At 39.5% G+C, this 25,884-nt stretch overlaps 1 protein-coding gene across 1 annotated transcript; it reads left to right on the top strand.

Moving 5' to 3' along the window:
- The first annotated feature begins 76 nt into the window (after positions 1 to 76).
- LOC124157074 (dihydroorotate dehydrogenase (quinone), mitochondrial) lies at positions 77 to 25,884 on the top strand. The gene is made up of 8 exons (XM_046531545.1): positions 77 to 317; positions 466 to 675; positions 1,562 to 1,761; positions 8,435 to 8,626; positions 9,297 to 9,480; positions 10,457 to 10,610; positions 14,075 to 14,234; positions 25,413 to 25,884. Exons 1-8 carry the CDS (start codon positions 294 to 296, stop codon positions 25,489 to 25,491), a joined length of 1,203 nt encoding a protein of 400 aa, XP_046387501.1. The 5' UTR covers positions 77 to 293; the 3' UTR covers positions 25,492 to 25,884.

Here is a 25,884-nt window from a genome sequence, read left to right as displayed (position 1 = left end):
CCAGGCACCGTCATATGTTTGCATAATGCTTCCCGCTTCGCTCGTGTATTTTGTTAGAAACTTGTTATAATTCAAAAAACATGGAACATGAAATGTTAATCAGCAATCATTTCTTGTAAAGACAGCGTTGCTGTAATTAGTTCCATATTTGTATCTTAGGGAGTCATTGTTTGCCTAGTTCACTTATCAAGCGATCCTGTTACTTAACCTATGACCCAAAACAGGAGTCATTGATTCATTTTATCATCTACCGAGCACTCCAGCAATTTTCTCTCTTCGTATCTAGTGTGGCAATGAACGCCAAGAAGAATATTTGGGTTAGTATGCCAGTAAAAGTTTTTTAGTTGGATGGTTGTCTCTATCACCTACTTTTTCATTAAAGGTTAATTAGGTGCCTTTGAAATTTTAATTGATTGAAGGGCAGTTCAATTGTGTATAATTGACTGTGGACGTCTTAATTTTCAGAGAAAAGTTTCCTCCGCGGTGCTGGTGTCTTGTGGTGGTTTTGGATTTTTCACCGCCTTGAGTGTCTACAAAGAGAATGAACAATTTTATAGAAATGTTATTATGCCTGCTGTACGGAAACTCGACCCGGAAACATCTCACAATATCGCAATTATGGCAGCCAAGTATAGAATATTTCCGAAAACCAAGTTCGTAGATGGATCCAATTTGGTATGTTTGAAATGTTTATTATGTATTCAATATAATATAGTGTGTTGAACATTACTTAGGATAATGTTGTTCACGTGTCATATTACATTAAAATGGCATTAATTTTAGTGTCAACCCGGTTGTAATATGTCGAGTAACGTGTCATTAATTACGACCTTGATACATTGTCATTTTATCCAAAGGCTGAAATAATAGATTTCCTTTTTCTTGCTATTAGTTAGGGAATAGCCTTATTATTTGGAGGATTTTGAAACATGTGTAAAGGCTGATTGACAGATCGGTTCAGAGAGATACCCATGGGCGTACCCAGTGAGGGGCTAGTTGCAAGCAAAAATCGCAAAAGTCTTTAAGCAAAATCAGTACTGAATTGAAACGAAAGCATTCAAATTTTCTTTAAACCCATGGAATATGATATGTATTAGTATAAGATATGTAACTAAAATAAAACAATTTTTTCAAGGAAATGATCTCATAAACTAAAGTCACAACTTGGTTTGCCCTCCCCCCAGACCATAGACCATGGTTCCCCCCCCCCCTTGTTATGATCCTGGGTGCGCCCTTGGAGGTGCCTCCGATTCTCCTCATGTTTATCTGTGGTGAATATTTGCTCTGTTGTACGTAAGTTAAACATTTAAGAATGTATCATGCCTTGATTTCCAATGATTTATGGTAAATTGATGATTTATTTTTTAGATTTAACAAATGTTATAGCCTAGAATTATGTGGTGAAGGTTTTGATGATACCACATGAAGCCCTAAATCATATACAAAGTGTATTACTTCTCATATGATTGATTGTTTTCCAGCATTAAGTCTCCACTGTTACTTCATGTGATTTTCACATATTTTCTCCAATTATGTACACCCTCTCGCATACTGCTCGAAGGGCACTGAAGTATGGGGTCTCCATTTCCCAAATCCAGTTGGAATGGCTGCTGGATTTGATAAGCAAGGAGAAGCCATCCATGGTCTCCAGGATCTAGGCTTTGGTTTTGTTGAGGTGGGCTCAGTTACTCCTCTTCCACAGCCTGGAAATCCACAACCCAGAGTTTTCCGCCTCGTGGAAGATGAAGCAATAATTAACCGGTATTTGAACATTTTTTACTATCAAATGATTTCAAATCATATGCTTTCATGATGCTTGCTTAGAATCCCCCTTATCCAGCTATATAATGATTTTAAAATTGAATTTAGGTAGGAAACAATGATATAGACTGTAAGAAATATATCATATAGTACTCACCATCATTCCTCAATTTGTGTTCTATTCTCTTCATTTTTCTGAGCTCATACGTGACCACACAGATATGACTCTAAGATGTCTAAATCAAAATGTCTGAAATTTTTTAACTCATCAAAGAAAATTAAATGTTCATCATCAAATAGACAAGGCTACAGAAAGATAAAAATATTCTGGATTTTTATGAGATTTGCCCTAACCTTGGTGTCACAAGGTCAGTTCACTCCCACCCACCTGGACCATACCTCTCTTGCGCCCTCTGGAGACAGCACTACTCCCCACTATTCCCCTCTCCATGCAAGAAGGGATACAGGATTAATACCCTCCCCCATAGCCTCAACCCTCATAGAGGATTCTGATGAAGTTTAAGTAGCCTTATTTATCATGGAAGTGTGTGTATTTCTGCTTCAGGTGAGGTAGAACAATATGGCAGACCCCTGGCTTCACCTGCCAATAGGGTGGTTTCCTATTATTTTTTTATTGCCTAAATCGAAAGATTATTACTCCTGGAGTTCGTATTTCATGCTTTTAGATTTTTCAATGACGATATCTATTTTTCGCGATTAAATGAAAAGTGAAAATTTTCAAGCATGCGAAAACGCGACGGCTAAGTATGAATGCTGGGAAAACTCCGTGTGACGTCGTTCTGGTTTCCGCTGCCGCAAGTGAGGTGACCTTGGGGTGAGACTTTCAGCGCTGATACGACGCAGGATGCTAGCAGGTAGCGCTTGGCTTAAATAAGGATCATTAATACCTTATCAAAGGAAGAAAACTTTCCGACCTTAGCCAGTTTTAATAGGTGATTATTAAGACATGTTTCCCTGAGGTCTGTGCCTCATGCATGCATTGGTAATCTCAGACGATGTAAAACTCCTATCTACTCATATAGAAACTAGGTCCCTGTGACGTCACGTGGAGTGGCATCGCATGGGTGCCAGTCTGGCCTTTTTCAAATGAGAATAAAATTGACCATTGCCATTCGTCTAAACCAGTATTTCTACAACCAAATAATTTTTATATTATGAATACACTAATGGTGGGTAACGAATCGAAATCAATGCAGTTTGTTTTCTTTGATGAAGGAAACTACTAGTGATGGGTCGATTCCAAAATTTTATCGATTCCGATCCCGATTCCGATTCTGACATTTCGATTCCGATTCTACTGATACCGATTCCATCGATTCTGATGCCATAGGCTCCAAGGAAAATATCACTTAATTCCAGGCAACAAGAAAACCACTTTAAAAAATATTACTCTGTGAAAGAGTCAGTTGACAAAAGCATCTTTCAAATAATTACTGAGTATGTAATTAAAATATAATAGCTAAATTTCAAAACAGAACATACCTGAGTACAGAAATTTTCATAGCTGTAATAAAGATTACATACTACGTATATGAATCATGTAATATTTGGCCCTTTCAAATTCTCAAGCAGAAAAACCAATTATTCTACATGCTCAGCCAGCAGGTTTTGACGTCTCCATGTTACAGTATTACTGCCTGCAGATAATTGCCTTTGCTTTTACTTGTACTTGTACTTGTAAAAGTACTTGCCCACCAAAATTGCAAGATTTCGGAGACTATGGAATTTTTATTAAAAATTATATCAACGATTTTTTTGGATCTTGAATCTTCATGGAATTCAAGTGGTCGAAGCGAACAACTATAGAACTAAACTTTAGTTTTGTAGAGCCAAAAAAATGCTATACTTCTCACGTCATTTAATCAACCTTAAAATCTCTTGCTTTTTTAAGTTCAAGAAAGAAACTAAACGCTACGAATGAATATCACATCGGACGGTCGCAGTAATAAAAAAAGCTAAAAGAGCCTTGTGGTGTGAAAACTCCCCCTACCGCGCGACTCACCTCGGCGAAGGTGGAAAGGGAAAAAGGGTATCGGTTGTTGCCTTTCACGGAAATAGATCTTTTTTCTCTCTTAAGCATGCTGACTTAATCTCTTCACTTTACTTCAGTACCCAAGGCATATTTCTTATGCGTGGGATGGTTCCAAAAAATATCCAATCCTATTAGTATTTTCACTCGAGTAATGTGCTAAATGGTCAAGTCGATCTATACATAATCCTTTTTAACATCCTCAGTTTAGTGTTTTAAGTCAATGAAGACGATTATCTATGCTTTAAATGACGATTTTCAAGACTAATGTTTTAAACAACTTGAAAAATCGGCCTCAGTTACCGAGCCTTAAAGTTCCGCAGCGTGTAGCTCAGCCTTGACGCACGATTGAAAAATCGCTTTTATTTCCTTCGTCCCAATTTTTTTTCAAGATTTCTTATTAGTACTCTTTAGAAACCTCTACTTTATATTGTGGATCAAATTTTCCGAGTTATATTTTTCGTAAACGAAAGATAATGTCTACTTTATGTCAAATTTCACGTGAAAAACGGGTCGGCCATTTTGCGTTGTAAAACCCGACAGATGAGAGCCAAAATCTTCGAAAGTCATTGAAAGTATAGGCAAAGCACCAGATCAAAGGAATATTGCATTGTATATTCCATAAAACTCACACCAATGCAAAACCACTTGGATGAATTCAAAGATTTTTTGAGGAAAAACGATATCTCGCGTGGCATTGAAAAATTGGTCATGCTTGGGCCTCTGTATCTCACCAAAGGTTCGTATTTATGTGAAATGGCATATAAAGCAATATTTGGTAATGATATATGAGTATTTACGCTGAGTTTCAAGTCTCTATCCCCAAAAAGGTCATTTTGGACTTTATTCCAGCTTTTTCCGATTTCGGACTAGTGTGCGCCGGGTAGGAAGACGATCGGCCGCTGCGGCTGGCGTAAAGGTATTCGGCGCCAACGTCGACAACTATAGTGTATTCGGCAAGCTGAAACTACCAGGCCATGAACATGTATGTTCATGTACCAGGCCAAGGCATTAGAATGACTTATCGGCTTTAAAAACTGCATTATTACATGAGTTTCATGATAGCGCTTCCTGTCAGCAGATTGCTGGACCTACTAGCCTCGAAAGCACTGTAACCTTAACTGCTCGACTCGACATTCGTAATGCGACTCGAAACGCTCGAGTCGAGTATTAACTACTCGATCGACTTGAATTTTCGAGTACTCGCACATCCCAAGAAGATATGTGTTTTGTTATTACGATTACATGGCGCGAAAATTCAAATGACTGTTGGAAACGCGGTCGTTTATTTTGTTGTTTGAAGTACTACTGGAATCGGAATCGATTTTTCGCCTTGGCAAGTACTCGTTTTCGATTCCGGTTCTTGGCCGAGAATCGAGGAATCGAACCGACCCATCACTAGAAACTACCCTATGGTAGGTGTAGTGGCTTATGCCCTCTACAGAAATCCTCTGGCCCCCCCTAACCCCTACTGCATGAATGTGGTGATTGGCACTTAATTCCCCTAAAATTTTCAGTTGCTGGAAGGTTTAATCTGTGAGCCATTTTTCAATATATATTGGTATATATAAGAATTCTGTGTTTTACTGGCAAGTAGACTTCGTAAAATGTTCTCAGGATCGCCACTGGGTAAGGAGCTGCATAACTGCCAACTGTTCGATGGCCATCATTGGAGATCAAAACATTGGCAGTTATGCAGATCCTGACCCGGTGACAATCCGGATAACATTTTACGAAATATAGGTATGTATGTTTTTTTTTTAATATACACAGAGTACTACTAACCTAAATAAGTAATACTCTCTGCCACCTGGAAGAATATTCTCTTGCTCCTGGAGTCACATTATGGAAAGTACTTCAGTACAAGTCATTTCTATTGCTCATCTTCATGGTTTTTTATTGACTCATCAATAATGAAAGAAAGATTCAAAAAGATTCTGGTTGAAAGATTCTAAAGATTCTGGTTGATATGATAATTGAGAACCAAATTGTCAATTAAGTACCGTATAAGCGCGTGTAAGAGGCGCATCTTTTTTCCCAGAAATTGCAGCCAAAAATGAGGGTGCGCCTCTTACACAAACTTCTCATCTTCCCCCCTCCCCTTCACCGGTCACAAGTCTAAGGGGAACTGAGTGGCCTTGGTTTTCAGTGTGAGTCAGTCATCTGTAATCCTAGGTCAAAAACAAGTGGCAGGCAGGGGAGTTTCTCCCTTAGTGACGTATTTTTAAAATGGCCTTGGTTTTCAGTGTGAGTCAGTCATCTGTAATCCTAGGTCAAAAACAAGCGGCAGGCAGGGGAGTTTCTCCCTTAGTGACGTATTTTTAAAATGCTCCTGTTTGCTTTTCTTGTAAGCATCGCGCCGTCACGTCGGTACCCCAGAGGTGAACACAAAAAAGATCGCGAGGGGGTTTTTCGCTCCGGAGGGTGCGCTAAATCTACTGCCACGAGTGGGCATCCCGCGGCATTTATACTGCATATAGTAATAGGTTATCAAACGTAGAGAAACACGTATTTTTGAATGACATACCTGGTCAATAGTCAATATCTGTCTCACCGAGTAATTTCCATTATGCTGAGGACCTGATTTTCCACAAATCATCTTCAGACGCTAGTATGAGGATTATAGCAACTGAAAATTATATTGGTGTCAAAACCTGCGCTTTAAAAAATTCGAAAGAGTGTGTTCATTGTTGGACTAAATTGTGGATGGAAGAAATCAGAAATGCTTATAAGTGAAGAGCGCGGAAGGAGAGGTCCAGGGGAAGGAGCGCGATCTTCTAGCAAGCAACGAAATACGGAGGGGAAGGAGCGCGCTCTCTCCCCTCCGTATTTCAAGCTACGAGGCTATGAGCGAAGGAGCACGGGAAGAACACGTAGCATTTGGCCTCCATAAACTGGGAGATCGATCAAGGTCAGTTGGTGAGACGGGGTAGGGATGACACACGTTTCCATTGTTCCCCTGTAACTTGATGTTTTCCTATTTTCCTGTGGGGTCTCGGAAAGGAAAAAAAACGGCAGAGGCATTGGCTGATGGAGGGCCGAGTGTGGTTCCGTTAAATCTACGACGTGATTATTATCCTACGGCGCTGAGAGTGCCTCGATTGTTGTCCAAGCTCTTGGGAAGGTTCATGCTATGTGCCTGTCATGTTTTGCCTTAACATTTTCCACGGCTGCATTCTATTGCAATACTCCTGCGAGAGCGTTTAAACAAAATTCTTCGTTAATAGGACATCATTAGCATAGTAGAGCAACGGCGTACTCGAAGAGAGGATTGGAACTCTTTCTACTCCCTCTTATGCCGCTATTACCGCCGCAGTTATCAAAATTTCCTCTTTCAATTAATATTGAAAGAGGAAAGTTCAATAACTGTCAAAATTCCAGGCGTACGTCTGCAGCACCGCGCGATAATATAAAAAAAATGCCGCTAAATTTTTTTCTTCATAGCTCCAATGCTCAAAATAGGGGTGCGCCTCTTACACGTGTGCGCCTCTTACATACGCTTGTACGGTAATTTTTACATCCTTTTTATGTAAATATTAAATTTAATATTAAATACAGATGTCAGGAAAAGGAAAAAATCCTTTTATGGTCTAATTACACTAAATTTTGATGCATAAGGGAATTATTCATTCTCACCAAATATTGTTGTTCATTTAAAAAATTTGGTGTAGAGAAGGGAAGGATAAGTTATCTAGGGAAAAAATGTTCCTCATTCGCCAGTTGTCTAACAAGTTGAAAGTAAGTAAATGGGAAACTTACCACCCAACTTTCATGGGCTGTTGATGTCTTTAGAATTATGGTTCACTGTTCGTAGAGAACCTTCTTTGAGGGAAGAAATTATATATTTGCAAGAGTTTAAATTACAATAACCCACTTGAGGCCCATGCGCAAGACTGGGAAGTAGTGGAGAAGTGGTGAATAGCTTGGCACGAGTTCCTGATGCCTCCAAATTACCTGCAAAAGGGTTAAGAATCTTGTTTTCTTGTCTCAGATAGCTCAAGAAATTGGCAACAAATCAAAAGTCTATGAAATATTGGTCTCTTTATTTTTGTAACTCTTTTGCAAGCGATGGTAATGGGAAATTGGTGCGGGAGCTCATTTTAAAGTGATGTAAGTTTGATGGTAATACTTTTTTATGTTAATCCATATTTTCTTAAATTCTGATAGCTACTTCTAACACTTTTATGAACAGCCTAAAAGATTCAAAGCAATATGAGCACCATACTAGGACCAATTTAAAGTTGCATATTGGTTATAATCGTACAAAGGATACAAGTTTATGACCAAAATCAACCATGTTAAATTTTTACGATAAGCTGCCTCAGGAATATTAAGATAAAAAAAGAACATGTTTCAAAAGATGTGAAAATTTTTTTGATAGTAAAAAAATATTATAGCTTCAATGATTTTCGTTAAGATAACATATTATTTGTATGTATGTAGGTACATATGTATTTTATGCATGAAAAAAGTAATTCCTCTGTAAATGTATATTCATTAATTTTTAGAACTAATTTATTTATCCTGACATGTCCTGTATTGTGATTGCCTATTTTATTTATTGGGCGTTGACTGAGTCCTCAATCATGGGACAAATAATAATAATGAACATATGCTTTTCAGGTTTGGATTTAACAGTGATGGGCAAGATGCTGTGCATAAGCGTTTAAGTGAATTCAGGAAGAAGAATAGCAGTGCACTAGTTGGAGTAAATTTGGGAAAAAATAAAGAGTCGCCGGATTCTGTTCCTGATTATATCATGGGGGTTCAGAAGTTTTCTGATGTGGCTGATTATCTAGTCATAAATGTCTCCAGGTATGCTAAAACGGTACAGCTGGTGACAATAACCATTAATAGAAGTAGTTTGATGTGGGAGGGAGACAGGGCAGGATGATTGTCCAAAAGCTTTGTGAAACTTAACCAGTAGAAAACTTCCAATAATAAAAATCCCTCAATGGGTCTTCTTAACGACTTCATCCTCTGATTTTTGGGTAATTTATTTACATGCAAAGTGAAGTTTTTAATCACTACTGTCATTGAGCCGCACAAATACTTCATGGTTTGTGCTATAAATAATGAGATAATTTTTTCTAGATTCATTCATTACATATTTGGCTGTTGAACAATTTATTCTCTGAAATCAGGTGCTCTTTTGAAAAAAAACTACTGTGTACAAAAAGAATACATACAAAATTCAGGGAAAAGAAATGTAACCAAAATAATCAAAAGAAAGGGGACTTACTAGAGCTGGAAAAATGTAACATTTACCTGATGAAATGATTTAAAAAGTACAAAACCACAGATAAATACTTTTATCTCCTTTGTCAGGTTGATTTTGTTTTCAACGAGTTTATTTGAGTACCTAATTGCTGTTTGATTGACTCATATCCGCTGCGACTGTTGTTTGCGTTCTCATGCTTATGTATTCTGTGTTAATGCGAATGTGGATCAAGAGGATAGTTGATTCGTGGTATCTCATTTGCAGCCCCAACACCCCAGGGCTGCGAGATCTCCAAGGGGAGAAGCCCCTGGAAGTCCTGCTCGAGAATGTGTTGTCGGCCCGGGATGCCCTCCCCGCTCCCATGCGCCGACCTCTCCTGCTCAAACTGGCCCCCGACCTCACTGCTCAGGAGAGGAAGGATGTTGCATCTGTGATACTGAAGAAGAAGGTAGTATTTCTTTGTTAGCACCTTTGTGGAGATTCCTTTTTTGGCTTGACTTACGCACGCTCAAATTTTAAACAATTCGCATATCATGCATTACTAATCGACAACTTTTACTTTCGCATGAAAAATTAAGATTTTCTGACATTCGGTAGCAGTCAATGGGCATTGTTTGAAGTCCTGACTTTGGCTTACAACTCTTTCATACAGTGGTCCCATATATGTGCTCAATTTGTATCTTCATCCCTTATTCCTGTCCACGGTACTTTTATTTTAAATTTAAACATGAGTGCTAATATTCTTAAGTAATACCTATGAGGTAACACCACTTTTCAGGTATGTTCTGTATTGAAATTTAGCTATTATATTTTAATTACATAGCGATGATATGAAAGATGCTTTTGTCAACTGATTCTTTCACAGAGTAATAATTTTTTAAGTGGTTGTCTTGTTGCCTGGAATTAAGTGATATTTTTCTTGGAGCCTATGGCATCAGAATCGATGGAATTGGAATGGAAATGTCAGAATCGGAATCGGGATTGGAATCGTTAAAATTTTAGAATCGACCCATCACTAGAAAAAAGCAATGGAAGTTGAAAAATAATGATTGGCAATTCTGGTAGACGATGCGAAAATGAACAAAAGGAGAGTATTGTAATGAAAACAGTGGCTTTTGGGTGCATGCATCATTGCTCCTGATGTTTTTGCTGGAAGAACTTATTGTGTGGCAATCTGGGTGAGAAGTAAATTTGTGAAGTTACGTACGTGTTGTCTCCCCCGATTTTCTTCATGGGTTTTTTTCCCCAGGGCTATAGTGTTTAATATTTGTGTTACTTTGATTTGTGTTACTTTGATTTGTGTTTAATATTTTTATGTGTTAATTTCTTTTCATGAATTAAGAGTGAATGTTATTCACTGAAATCCCTAATTTTGTGTGAGTAGTACGTATTGTGTGTTGAAGTGTGGCTCTTTCCATTCCCAGTGTAAAGTCGATGGTCTGATCGTTAGCAATACAACTGTGAGCCGCAGTCCCAGCCTATCGTCTGCATTCCGTGAGGAGCCAGGGGGGCTGAGTGGGAAGCCATTGTCGAAGCTCTCTACGCACCTCATTGCTGACATGTATCTGCTCACCAAAGGCAAGTCTCTGCCCTGCCTCTAGCAGCACGTGTGTGCAATTTATGGTGTGGTACATATTTGGAGGAGGCAGCCAACGGTTAAGGTCACTTGAGCCTTAGGGAAGAATGGGTGGAGAGAAATTGTAGGGTTCTCATTCAACCGTGAAAACCTTAGAACCGCGAATAAGCCATGAATTTTGTCTACTGTGAAAAAACCTGGAAATAGCCGTGAATTTCATCATACAACCTTAGCAATCTCTCAAACTTGATTGTAGAACAGGGTAGTTTCCTTCATCAAAGAAAACAAAAGGCAATAATTGCGATTCGTTACCCACCATTAGTGTATTCATAATATACAAATTATTTCGTTTTATAAATGCCGGTGTAGACGAATGGCAATGGTCCATTTTTATCCTCATTTGAAAAGGGCCAGATTGGCGCCCATGCGATGCCACTCCACGTGACGTCACAGGGACCTAGTTTCTATAGGAGAAGATAGGAGTTATACGTCGTCTGAGGTTACCAATGCATGCATGAGGCGCAGAGCTCAGGGAAACATGTCTTAATAATCACTTATTAAAACTGGCTAAGGTCGGAAAGTTTTCCTCGGTTGATAAGGTATTAATAATCCTTATTTAAGCCAAGCGCTACCAGGCGGCAGGGCACTAGGCTACCCGCTGGCAGCCTGCGACGTATCAGCGCTAAGCCTCGCCTCAAGGTCACCTCACCGGGCGGAGGGGGAACCAGAAATACGTCGCACGGAGAGATTTCCCGACATTCATAGTTACGCGTCGCGTTTTCGCGCGCTTGAAAATTTTCACTTTTCATTTAATCGCGAAAAATAGATATTATCATTTAAAAATCTAACAGCGTGAAATACGTACTCCAGGAGTAATAATCTTTCGATTAAGGCAATAAAAAAATAATAGGAAACCACCCTACTACGATAGACAGATGGATATTTTGATTTGTCTAAAAGAAAAATCGATATTTGGATCATGTTTCAAGGCCGAGTCACGTGCACTGTCCACGCATTTATCTGCACACGTGTATTCAAAGCGCGTTTATTAATTGGCCCGTGTGCCATGACAGCACATTGACCTTAAGCCTGCGATTGGAAGACATTAGCCTTGGCAAAAAATCAGGCACTTCTTCACTTCCCTGCTCTCTCCATTTTCCCACTCACACATTTTAGCTGAGAGAGACAGCACTTTCATTGCTGTGTTTGCATTCAAGGCATCTGTTGGCTTTGTTACATTTTTAGTTAACGTGCGGCCGATGATTGTTACGTGATCAATATTTCTGCCTAAAATGCCCTATCTACAAACCGTGAATTTGATGACATTTAGACCGTGAAAACCTGGAAAAAACCGTGAATTTTATAATGTAGTTAGAGTGAGAACCCTGAATTGGCTGGCACTCGATGAAAGACACCATTGGGATGATGGCTGCCTCAATGAAAGCTGCTCTCAACAAAAGGCACTGAGGTGACCACGGCTTAACGTCCCATCTGACGGATAGAGTGCTGTACTTGAAGTGCCCTCTATACAGCACTGAAGTAGGGATCAGGCTCTGGATAATCTCTGCCATTGCTGGGATTTAAACCTGGGTCCATGGGGTGGGAAGTCAACACACCAATCTGATCCCCTGTGTTCAATGTCTTGAGCCTCAATGTTAGAATATCAAGGTAGTGAGGTTTATTAGATTCTTCATAAGTCTGACCCAGACTTAGACTGTGCTACAATCATTCAAGAGCATGATGTACCGTATTTCTCTGAATATAGTCCTCCCTTTTTTTTCGAAATTGCCAATGGTAAAAGTAAAGGGGGGGACTATATTCAAACATATTTTTCAAATTTTTCCTAAAACTGAAGCCTCAAAATTAGAGTAAAATGTAAGAAGAAATATTCGGAGAAATACGGTATGTTGTTTTAGGTACCATGAATATCTCATCGTTCCACCAAGTCATGACAATATCAGTTGATTTCATTTGTATAAAGGGCTCTTTCTTGAAATTTTTTATTGCAAAAGAGTTCAAAAAATGAATTGACCTGTATTTTTCCATTTTTCGATCCCTTACCTACTTCTCAAGCCGTCTGCTGTGAAAAATCAATGTTCTTAAACCCATATGTAGATAAGTTGATAACTTCACAAAGTCATGCTGAGTGGGTTTACAGCTTCTCAGCTACTCCTTGGCACATGGACCTCGCATGGTTCATTGTTGTTTACACTCTTATGAGCATTGGCGCAGCGATTGGGGGTTTTGGGGATTAAAACCCCCCCCAGAGCTCAGAGAAATATTTAAATTTAATCCATTTTACTTAAGAGGATTGATATTACTAATAGAATAGTGTAAGGATTAATAAAATATCCCTCAGAAAGCCGTAATAACTCACCATTTTGAACCATTTATTTTAAAATTCCACAATTTATTAATCTCGCACCTACCGCTTATCCTGGTGGGTATTCCATACCCCCACACACCCCGGTATTAGTTGCACCTAACCCCCCCCCCCCCCAGCCTTAATTCCTAGCTGCGCCCCTGCTTATGAATGATTTCTTCCTTCTCTCAGTGAAAGAATCTCCCTAAATTAATCAAGATGCCATAGGGACCCGTACACTTAAGTTTTTTTCACTGTTGCTTGTGATAAAATGTAAGAAATAGAGAGGCTCGTATTCTCACATTCCGCATCCCAAGCTATTTGCAGCAAAAAATCGACACCCTCAACCCTATTGCAGAGACGTTGATGACATCACAAACTCAAGTGTGTCTCTGCCTCTCTCCTACTCCTCAGCCTTGTGCGTTGGCCTCATGTGAATCATTGTTGAAAAACTTTTGTGAACGATGGCTTCCTTCAATTTGCAGTTCAACCTTTGGCTTTAGAGGACTTGGTGATTTATGCTCTCAGGCATACTATGCCTCAGGGCATCATGTTTGTGCACCTAGTGTCAGGGGTGCAGCTAGAAATTAAGGCTAGGGGGGTTTCAGGCGCAACTAATACTGGGGTGCCTGGGGGAGTGGTATACCCTCCAGGGTAAGCAGTAGGTTCAAGAAATAAAGTTAAGACAAATGGTTCAAAATGTTGAGTTTTACGGCCTTCTGAGGGATATTTTGTTAACACTCACACTATTCTATAAGCAATATTAATCCAATTAAGTGAAATAGATTAAACTTAAAATTTCTCTGAGCTCTGGGGGGGGGGGGGGGGGTTTATCCACCAAAACCCCCCCACCCCCTCGCTGCGCCACTGCCTAGTGTTACAGTCCAAAGGCTGAATCGAAAAATGAAAAATTCATCATAGATATTTTTCAATGTATAACCGCAGACTATACAGCAGTGTACCTTTACGTGGTTGCCTGCAATTGCACTTAAAGTTGTTACAGATTTATGTAATCATTTTCTTTAACCAGATCTCATATACATATTTGAAATGGTAGTAAATTCTTGGCTTGTTTTCACTTCAATGTCATCTTTTCCTTTGCAGGCACTGTGCCCATAATTGGCGTGGGTGGCATCTCCAGTGGACAAGATGCCTATGAGAAAGTGAGGGCTGGTGCTAGCTTGGTGCAGCTGTACACGGCCTTCACATACCATGGCCCCCCTATAGTTTCACGGATCAAGAGAGAACTAGATCAACTCCTTCGGTTAGTGTCCCATTGCTAGTGCCCTGCCTTGGTAACCCATCAGTCAATTATAATTCATTTTGGAGAAAGATAGGTGCACCTTTAAAAGAGAGGATTGGTCTACAATAAGACATAAGTAGACATATGCTGTAAGATTTATGCCGTAAGAAATTGCTCATCTTCAGTGGCGTAGCCGGGGGGGGGGGGGGATCCGGGGGTTCCAGACCCCCCCCCTAAAATATAAAAACAATTATTTTCCCTCTTAAAAGAAAAAAATATATTGAAAAATCATGACTACAAAAGATTTCTTTGACAAATGAAGTTCTTTCCATTATTAAAAGTGTTAAAATTAGTTTTTAAAACCTTCTACTTAGTAGCCTGTTTTTCAAAAATTTTCACCTTTGGTTTTGGACCCCCCCCCCCCCCCCCCCCCCCGAATGAACTTCCTGGCTACTCCACTGCTCATCTTCAATGGTACAGTAAAACCTCACCTTAACGAACGCCCGCTGAACGAAGAACTCCGTTCAACGAACAAATGCTATTGGTCCGGCCAATTGCCTATGTAAACACATTAGTGAAAAACCCCGATGAACGAACTCCTCTTTTACGAAAACTCCCGATCAACGAAATGAAATTTCGGCGCGATCGAGTGAAATTCACCTCCCAATAACCAATTTTTCCGGTTAAATTTTTATTTTCATCTGAATAATTTAATATTCGTAACGTTGGAGGGCAAATCAGAGACTTCCACTGAATAAGCCAATCAGAATCGTCATTATTAACCGTAACCATAGCCTTCCGTCGTGTGTTTCCGCCGACCCCAACTCGCGGCTCGCGGCGAATTGCGAAAAATGTTAATGCTGACTTTCGTAAATAACTCAATGTCCCAATATTTACACGCTCAAAGATATGATATCTAGAGCTATGTACTTCGAACGCATTCTTTTGACGGTTGTTTAAGATACTTTACAGAATTACAACCCGTAAATTCCGAGAAGCATTTTTTTTCACTGGCCGCCATCTTGGATAACTTCTTTAAAATTTAACTAAATTACGGAAGATACAATGTGCGCGCTAGAAGATAAAAGCCAAAATTTGCATCTCTTAATTATCTTTAATATATGACTCAGTAGTTACTCTTGTTTCATTCACATTATATATTTCAACATCATCTAAAAAATAGGAGAAACTTTTGCATTTGCTGCAATCTTGGATAAAAAATATTCGCACTTAAGACACGAAAGCCAACATTTCCCATTGATCTAGACGTTGAATTGAGTGCTTTATACTAAAGGTCAGTCTCTGTCTGTCGGCGATTGTAGCGATGTCCTAACGTGATGTGAAGCGGTGTTGATTTTCTCCTGAGAAAAAGGTTTGCGACGCCCGTCAATTGTTGCATGAAGAAGACGACACAGTCTAAACATGCCATTTTACTGCTACCACAGGGGTGATGCCTCACCCCTGTGGTAGCAGCAAAAATCCATGAATGACAGTGGGATTAATTCAGCGGTGGTTGGCGGGAGTTGATGCACTCATGGGGAAAGTAGATTTCTTCCTCGATCGCTGCACGGGCCCAAACATAGGACTAACAATAAAAAATGTGCGTGTTATTTTCTTCCCCCCAACTGCAATAGCTAAGTTGCGACCTCTCGACCGAGGGGTCATTTCTGCGGCAAAGCGGCATTACCGTCGGATTTTAGTGGAGTTTTTGGTTTGTCGAATGGATGTAAGGGATCGGCGAAATTGAAGAGGACCATTTTGCAGGTAATGCAAGGGCTTTGCAAAGCTTGGAAGCGTGTCGCACCTGTCACCATATTTAGTTATTTTGCAAAAACCGGGTTTACAGTCAACAGCATCATTATCGTGACTTATTTTACTTCAAGAACTCCTGCATGAGGCCTTCCAAGCTGTTTTCTTATCGGGAGTTGTCAATCCGGTTTGCAGTCAACTGCGACCACGCGATGGAGTCGAGTGATGACGAAAGCCGTGAATCCTGGCAGGGTCTCACAAAAGTCATGAATATTGAAGGGTCGTTTGATGAGTTCACTAGAATAGACTCAAATTTCGTAATCCGCGAAGCCAGCGAACTGAGGGTTGCAGAATATAATTTCTCGAAAACTCATTTTTCAAAATCGTGACGTATTTTACTTCGAGAACTCCTGCATAGGGCCTTTCAAGATGTTTTCTTATCGGCAGTTGTCTATCCGGAATGCGATGGAAATGATGCTAGTACAATGAATTATTTACGAAGCCCGCGACCGCAAATATTGCTATGGAGTATTCTGGATTCGACTACTATAAAGAAATGCTGCCACCCACTGAGCTTTAATGGGTGGACGAAAGTCGCACTCGCGCCGTTATGGTAGAGCGATCTTAATTTCATGATGAAGCTATAATTTCTCTGGGGAGGGAACGAAGCCATTGTGTTTGAGACTCTATAGTGGACCCTTTTATGTGTTGATGCTATTCATACGCAACTCGGCCACCACTCCATTTCTCCCCCGTGAATACTGATGACCTTGAAGGCTTTAGCGTAGACCCTCTACCTGGAAGTCAATCGCCCGGTAACCTACGACGGCTAAAATACGTCTCAAACCGTATTGCTGAAAAAAAAACTCATTTCCACTAGCCCCACGCTTAATTAACGATCTAAATTATTTATTATCATTCTGTTAAGGAGACGAGATAAATCTTCGGTAGGCCGGCTATCTGGACCCAATGACGAGTAATAATAATAATAATAATTTTTATTCACTTTAGGCAAGAACATTTTCATAGTTTCGTCAAATTGAATCAAATTAAATTTACAGAATTACAGCATATCAAAAAGAAGAAAAGAAAAAAAAAAAAAAATTTTTTACAATAAAGGGCCTCTGCCCTTATCATACAATACATTCATATCACATTATATATACATAAAATAGTACAGTTGTATTATACAGACCTTGCCTTACAGAGGACCCTCCTTGCAAAGCAAAAAAAACTCTTCCGATGCATACATTGGTTTTTGGAGCATAAAATTCCTCAGTTCAGCTTTGAATTTATTCAGAGAGTCTATACCCTTAATACTGTGAGGGAGTACGTTATGCAGCTTAACCCCTTTGTGATATGGTCCATCTGAATTTAATGTAGAGGATCTTTGCTCAACATGTATATCCATCTTAGATCTCGTGTTATATTGGTGAATGTCACAATTTAACTCATACATGCTCATATTCCTTTTAACAAACAATATAGCTTCAAATATGTACAGAGCAGGAAGAGGCATGATTTGAGATTTGCAGAAATAAGGTCTACAGGACTCTCTGTAAGGCAGGTTAAAAATAATCCTTATGGCTTGTTTTTGCAAACGAAAAATTTTTGTACAATGATTTGATCCTCCCCAAAATAAAAGACCAGTGAGTGAGTGAAAATTAGAGAAATAAAGCATTTTAAGAATATTAAAACTAGTACTAAGACGAAGATGCCTTAGTTGGTAAAGGGTTTTACTCAATTTAGGGATTAAAGAGTTAATATGTGAGGACCATTTTAAGGATGGCTCAATTATAACTCCAAGGAATTTCACATTATCCACGAGTGACAGGTTAGCATCATTAAATTATACAGGACCCATAGGCTCTTTGCTAAAATTTATGCATACTGTTTTTTGGACATTAATGGCCAGTAAATTTTCCTGTAACCAATTATTGAGTGATTTCATAGTATTTTGCAATCTGCTTTCTAATGACTGTAATGTTGTCCCATGAATAGGAATGCTTGTATCATCAGCAAATAAAACAGGTTCTGCTTCAGGAATACAACTAGGTAAGTCATTAATGTACAATAAAAATAGTAGGGGTCCAAGTATTGAGCCCTGGGGGACACCTGATTTGACTTCCAATTTGGCAGACTGATAATTTATCTTCAGATTTGATGATGAATCAAAATGAGTTATTTCAACCAATTGCAACCTTCCCTGCAGATATGAATGAAACCATTTGTTTGCAACACCTGAGATTCCATATTTATTCAACTTTTCAAGAAGAATTTCATGGTTTACAATATCAAACGCCTTTGTTAGATCTAGATACACTCCTATAGGCAGATGTTTACGATCAATTGCATTTAATGTTTTGGTAATAAATTCATGAAGAGCTTTACATGTTGAACTGCCTTTCCTAAAACCATATTGATGCCCTGAGAGTACGGAGTTCATTTCTAAATACCTCATTACACGTTTATACATTGCCCTTTCAAATATTTTAGAGATTCCTGATAATAAACTAATTGGCCGATAGTTTTCTACATTCTTTTCATTTCCCTTTTTATGAAGAGGTAAGACTTTACTTAATTTGAGGCGATTTGGGAAAATACCATTACTTAATGACAAGTTACAAAGATATACTAAAGGCTTGCTGATAAAAGGGATGGCAAATTTAATTACCTTGTCCGGTATTTCATCAACTCCTGAGGATAACTTATTTTTAAAGGAATGACCTATATCAATAATTTCATCATTGGTGATGGGATATAAAAAAATGGAATGAAGAACCCTTTCTGGGACATTAGGTCGGCTAGAATGATTCTTTCTGGTAAATGCTGAAATTATATTACCAGGAGCATTAATAAAATAATCATTGAAGTTCTCAGCAATTTCATTAGGATTAATTAGGACATTGGCACCTGAAACTAGTTCAAAGTTTTTAACAGTTCTTGCATTACATGTTTCCCTCTTGATGACTTGCCAAGCTGCTTTTGATGCATTTTTAGAGTTTGAAATAAATTTTTCATTGCATGCTGATTTAGCATTCCTGACACATTCCTTAAGAAATTTATTGAAGTTATAATATTCAGATTTAATTTCTTTATCATCAGTAGATTTTGCAAGTTCAAATAGTTCCCTTTTATATCTACTCATGTTAACAATTTCGTTAGTGAGCCAGGTGCGTTTGCTTGTCAATCTATTTGATATTTTGCATTTTTTCATTGGGAAGTTAATATCAAAATAAAACAGGAACTTGTCCAGAAATGCGTCCATTTTTTCATCAAATGAATTTGCTCCATACACATCATCCCAAGTTTCATTTTGTAAATCATAAGCTAATAACTGCATTTCATTAGTAGCAAAATTCCTTTTATACGTAAAATGTGAACTGAGGTTAGAGCTTTCATTGACTTTGAAATTAACTAAAAGACCTTTATGGTCTGAAAATCCAGTATCAAATGCATTTGTCTGTCCCTATGTTAGTAATTACTTGATCAATAAGGGTCATACTTGCTTTTGTAATTCTAGTAGGCTCCTTGACTATGGCCGTAACATGGAATGAATCTAGAACTGACATGATTTGTGTAACTTTCACACATTGTTGTTGGAGGAAATTTACATTTAGGTCACCACATAAGATAATAGAATTACAGTAAACTCTTGATTTTACGAAGCAGGATTTTACGAAGTTTTCGATTATATGAAGTGATATTGCGGTCCCGGTGAAAAGCCTATGCTAAATACATGGCGCTATTCGATTATACGAAGTTTCGATTATACGAAATTTTTTGAATTTACGAACCTCGGCTCGGTCCCTAGGAGCAAATGGCATTCGTTTATACGAACTACGGCGAAAAATTTGTCAACAAAACTAGTTACGCCGGCGTAAGTAGCTAAAAAATCAGCGCTTCCAACTGGTCCATCAAAAGTGCGAAATCGTAAATAATAATGCAACTTTGGAGAGAAATGGGTCGCCAAAAACCTCACTGTAGGAATTTAGGGGGAGTAGGAGTTCAGTTAAAATATCGCGGCTGACATTATGCCCCTATTTACGTGCCTGTTCGTAAACATAGCATCGACAATAATTCGTACTTTAACATGTCAGGAAGGTCGCGCGGAGTATTTCGTACACCCCTAATTAACCCTTTGCACTGCTGTGAACGTACGTCGAAGACTACTTGACTACTTTTCGCCGAAGCACTTCGAAGGGTCCCTAATCCGGGACCCTTTCCTCGACGAGCTCACCCTCGCTGGCCCCTGAAACTGGGCTATTTTTTAATGCCTTACCTGACGTAACCCTGGGTTTCAAAGGGCAAAGGTGCCATGGGGGAAAAAAGAGTAAAGTGCGTGTTACTGTGGGGCTGTGCGTCAACCAAACGGGCACGGACAAAATAAGCCCGTTGTCATTGGGAAATTTGAAAGGCCACGGTGCTTAAACATGTAAAATTGGAAGCCCTCCCCGTTTTTTACCATGCAAATAAAAACAGCTGGATGACCCGAGAAATTTTCCAGCAAACGGTTATACGTCTACAGAGAAAAATTGCTGGAGAGAACAGCAAAATTGTTTTAATAATGGATAATGCCACCGTTCATAAATACGTGGAAGATCTAAAATTGGCTAATGTTCGAGTCCTCTTTTTACCCCCGAACTCGACTAGCAAGTCCCAGCCCTTGGACCAAGGCATTATCCAGAATTTTTAAGTCCTATACCGGAAGAAGCTTGAGCGGTATTACTTGCGATGGATCGGTATGTATACATTCATCTATTTTGCTCATGTGCGTTTGGATATCGATTTAGATATTTTTATTCATGATTATCATTCTTTCAAATATATTTGCTACTTTTATAAATGGGAACAGAAATTAATAACATCCCGAAATGGACGTTGATACATGCAATCCGCGCCATAATATCTTTTCGTGTATATATTGGCCTTTGTGAATGAACAATTTAAATATCTCAAGTACTGGGCTCTATTTACCGCCAATTTATATTTCAGGCTTCTCGTAATGAAGACGCACTTCCAAGTCTAACCATGAACTTTCTTCTCACGCGCTTCCCCGTTCTCCCATGCTGGGGTTCTGTCTTTCCAAAGCCGTCCCTTCCCTCCTGCCGCCTTTGGCTGATCTTGCTGACACCCACCTTACGCATCCCAAACCCCTCCTTCCCCAGCATTTCCCATTCACTCCCTCCCTAAGGAGACTGAGCTTGTGTGCGTCGCAAAAAAATACGGCCCCCAAAAGTAGACTGAGGCAGAGCTGAAGGCCATTTCCCCACCCTTCTTTGTCCTGCCCCCTTCACCAGTCCTTGTGCGTCAGGTTTTTGCGTGTCATTTTTTGGGAATTCACGCTAGCAAACCAATACTTAACCACGTTGAGAAATGATAAAACGTCTCTTGTAGGAAAACAATCAATGTGGATAATAACGTTTCTATCTATATTTCTCCGATACTGTAAGATGTTTCTCCTGTCGTTTTCCGGTTGGAACCTTGCTCCTGTCGGCATAAAATGAGAGAAACATACTATATGAACAGGTCATCTCACACCCGGTATGAAGAATACAGTCCTGATGAAGAATTACCGTATAAGCTGGTGTAAGAGGCGCACACGTGTAAGAGGCGCACCCCTATTTTGAGGAAGGAAGCTGTAAAGAAAAAAATTTTACGGTATTTTTTTTATCCTATCGTGCGGTGTTGCAGACGTATGCCTGGAATTTCGACAGTTATCGAAATTTCCTCTTTCAGTACTATTTGAAAGAGGAAATTTTTATAACTGCGGCGGTAATAGCGGCATAAGAGGGAGTAGAAAGAGTTCCGATCCTCTCTTCGCATACGTCATCGCTCTACGTTGCTTGTCCTACTCACGAACAATTTTGTTTAAAAGCTCTCGCAGGAGTATTGCAATAGAATTGCAGCCGTGGAAAATTTTAAGGCAAAAAACGACAGGCACATAGCATGAACCTTCCCAAGAGATAGGACAACAATCGGGGCAATCTCAGCGCCTTAGGATAATAACCACGTCGTAGATATAAGGCCCCTTGCACACACACCGTTTTTGGACGGCCGGTAAAATATCGGCCGTCCACATTCCAATAGTGAACAATGGGAGAGCATTGGAGCTTGCACACGTACCGAACACGCGCCGGCACAGGCTAAATGCCGGTTAGCTGCCGGCCATTGTCACTGTGGATCGCCGTCGCCGGCTCAAAAACATAGCAACTTATCGTTTGACCGGTAAAAATCCGGCGTGTGTGCAAGCATCGCTTCGCCGGTAAAATATCGGCCGATATTTTACCGGCCGTCCAAATTCGGTGTGTGTGCAAGGGGCCGTTTTTTTCCTTTCCGGGACTCCATAGGAAAATAGGAAATTATCAAGTTACAGGGGATCAATGGAAACGCGTTTCATCCCTACCCCATCTCACCAACTGACCTTTTTCGGTCTACCAGGTTCAATTCTCCGAGTTTCTGGAGGTCAAATGCTAGGTGAGTCACCTTCTGAGCTCGAAAATATATCTCGATATCTTTCAGCAATTGTATGACACGCACGAGGTTAAAAAAAGTAATTAGACCTAACGCGACGTATATCTGACAGCATTTAAGTTTTTTGAGCTCTAATTGAGTGACACAAAGATTTATAGCTAAAACAAGGCTACTAATATTCAACTTAGTCCTAACAGCACAATTTCGGAAGAAACAAGCGTAGCATAAGCGCATTCAAACAAGACGAGACGGACTGGAAACTTCAGGCAATGCAAACTGCGTATATAACACTGCCGTGCCTTCGCCTCTTCACTTTAAAGGCAACGACGTCACATGCAAGATCGGACGTGTTCTTCCCTTGCTCCTTCGCTCATAGCCTCGTAGCTTGAAATATGGAGCGCGCTCCTTCCCCTCGACCTCTCCTTCAGCGCTAGTCCAACAATGAACACACTCGTTCGAATTTTTTAAACCGCAGGTTTTGACACCAATATAATTTTCAGTTGCAAAAATCCTCATATTAACGTCTGAAGATAATTTTTGAAAAATCAGGTGCTCAGCGGAATGGAAATTGCTCGGCAAGACAGATGTTGACGAATCAGGTATGTCCTTCAAAACCACGCGTATCCCTACGTTTGATAAGCGATTACTATATGCAGTATAAATGCCGCGGGATGCCCACTCGTGGCAGTAAATTTAGCGCGCGCTCCGGAGCGAATCACCCCGCGCGATCTTTTCAATGTTCACCTCTGGGATACCGACGTGACGGCGCGATGCTTACAAGAAATTCAAACAGGAGTATTTTAAAAATACGTCACTAAGGGAGAAACTCCCCTATCTGCCGCTTGATTTTGACCCAGGGTTTCAGATGACTGACTCACGCTGTAAACCAAGGCCCCTCAGTTCCCCTTGGACTTGCGACCGGGTAGGGGAAGGGGGGAAGATAAGAAGTTTGTGTAAGAGGCGCACCCCCATTTTCGGCTGCAATGTTTGGGAAAAAAGGTGCGCCTCTTACACGCGCTTATACGGTAAGTATTTTATGGCAACGTCTGCGAAGATGATTAATATGCGTAAATTGATAGAAATTTCGAGTGTACTTAGCGCAAGTTCACGTTTTATCACGAGAGCGTTTAAGATTTTTTATTAGGCTACACTGCGTTACAATGTTTCCCCGAGGAACGAATTTGCGCTATATCGAAATTGCGCTATACGAGACATGGGTGTATATAAGAAAAATAAGAGTGAAACAGCGCTGAAAATGTCATTCCATGTACGTAATCACGGCTGCATCAATTGTCTCTAGTTTTCTCGGTACAATTTGCGGAGGTAGTTAGGCCGTCTCGGGGGTATCTCCTTGGTATGATGTTTTATGATATAAAGAGATTCACTACAAAGAGGTTTGCCTATAAATTTACATGTTAATCAGACGGGACCGTAGACGTGGTATGAAGTGTGGAGGTTTATGATGTAAAGAGGTTCACTACATAGAGGTTTTACTGTATTTCCTAATATGTCAATGTTAATAACCACATCAAGTGACTTGCTACTAGCATTGCTCGTGTTACCATCCTTTTCTGGTGGTTCATACGAAAGGAAAACGTTGTCTGTGATAAGAGTAGCATGACAATTTTTAAAACCTCTCTCTACAGAGCTCTTTTTGGTGATTGTCCATGTATTCTCGAGCCACTGATTTAGAATCCAACTCAACCATTGCCATTACTGTTACCTTGGCCACTCGACTCGAACTTCCAAGTCCCTCTTAGCACGAGTCCATCGTCAACTTAAGTTGCACTAGTATTACTTTAAAAAAAAATGTAGTGTGTGATTTTCAATAATTTACTCTTGTAGAAAAGTAACTAACATTTTTTAAGTATTGTAGAACTTTTAATGGATTTCTAGTGTTGATAATTAGAATGTTAGTAAAAAACAAGGTACTAAGTCTTTTCCTCCAGCGGTCCATTAATGATAACACTACAATTTCGTGTAGAAATTGCCTATGAACAAAAAGAATAAAACAAAGATTAATTTCAAAGTATAAATAGTTGGAACTTGCCACGAATTTTTCTTTGCAAATATCATTGGTGGAATTTCATGTAGACTTTTTTTTTGGGCGAGTATTGTGTTTGTCCATTGATAGATGCATAATGGCCATTCTTATTTCCAAACTTTTGAACATAAGTCTTATAGACATCAAATTTCATCTTGGGTTGCACTTCTGGAACCAATTTATGATGCAGGGTTCCCACTCAACCGTGAAAACCTTAAAACCGTGAATAAGCCGTGAATTTCATCTACCGTGAAAAAACCCGGAAATAGCCGTGAATTTCATCATTAAACCTTAGCAATCTCTCAAAGTTGATTGTAGATCTACGATTGATGGATAAAGATAAAAATCATTGTGTCGATCATATTTCAAGGTCAGTCACTCGCAGACACTGTCCACGCATTTATCTGCACACGTATATTCGAAGCGCAAATATTGGTCCGCGTGCCATGACGACACACAGACCTTAAGGCTGTGATTGAAGGACTGTTAACCAAAGTGACCATTAACCCTGGTGAGAAATCGGACACCTCTTCACTTCCCTATCACCCTCCATTTTCCCACTCACAACCTTTAGCCGGCCCTAAATTTTGCTTATGATGGGCAACGTCATTAGAGCTCTTTAATTGCTGCGTTTGCATTCTCGGCGTTTGTGGCGTTTGCTATATAGTTTTAGGTAACGTGAGGCCGGTGATTGCTATGTGATCAATATTTCTTCCTAAAATGGCTCATCTACAGACCGTGAATTTGACGCAATTTAGACCATGAATTTGACGCAATTTAGACCGTGAAAACCTGGAAAAAACGGTGAATTTTATAATTTAGTTAGAGTGGGAACCCTGACATCTATTTGATTTTGATTTTCTTTAACGTATTATGCTTTGATTTTGTGTAAAGATGACTTAAGTGTGTCTGATCATTTCTCTCTTCAACAGGGAAGACGGGATGAGCTCAGTGGCCGAGGCTGTTGGGAAAGATGCACAAAAGTATTTGCAGTCTGGGGCTAACTCTTGAGGCGAATGTGGCATGACAATGCTGTTATATTAAGTTCGTGTGACATTTTTAATATTGTAATTTAATTAGAGGATATTGCTGCTGTCACAATTTACTTTTACAATATTGGAAAACATCATTAACTTTTCTTTCAGTTTATTTTTTTGCCATTAATCTTGCAATATTTTTTTATAGCAGGTGGTTTTCTCTCTGCTATGTTAAAACATTGAAAGTAATCCTGTTTTTCTTCACCATTTTTTGTAGCGAATTATCTTTTGCATATTGTTGTTGTAGTGACGCATAAAGAAGACTGAACATGTACATTGTTATGCTTTGTGATATATATGAGTGTTGGCGGCATTTGAATGTTATCAATTTTTATCTTGAAGATGAAAATTTTTTACTACTATTTTA

The sequence above is a fragment of the Ischnura elegans genome, chromosome 4 (assembly GCF_921293095.1).
Source record: "Ischnura elegans chromosome 4, ioIscEleg1.1, whole genome shotgun sequence".
NCBI classification, from domain to species: Eukaryota; Metazoa; Arthropoda; class Insecta; order Odonata; family Coenagrionidae; genus Ischnura; species Ischnura elegans.
The sequence above is the reverse complement of the archived record's forward strand: the minus strand, read 5'-3'. Positions and strand labels throughout refer to the sequence as shown.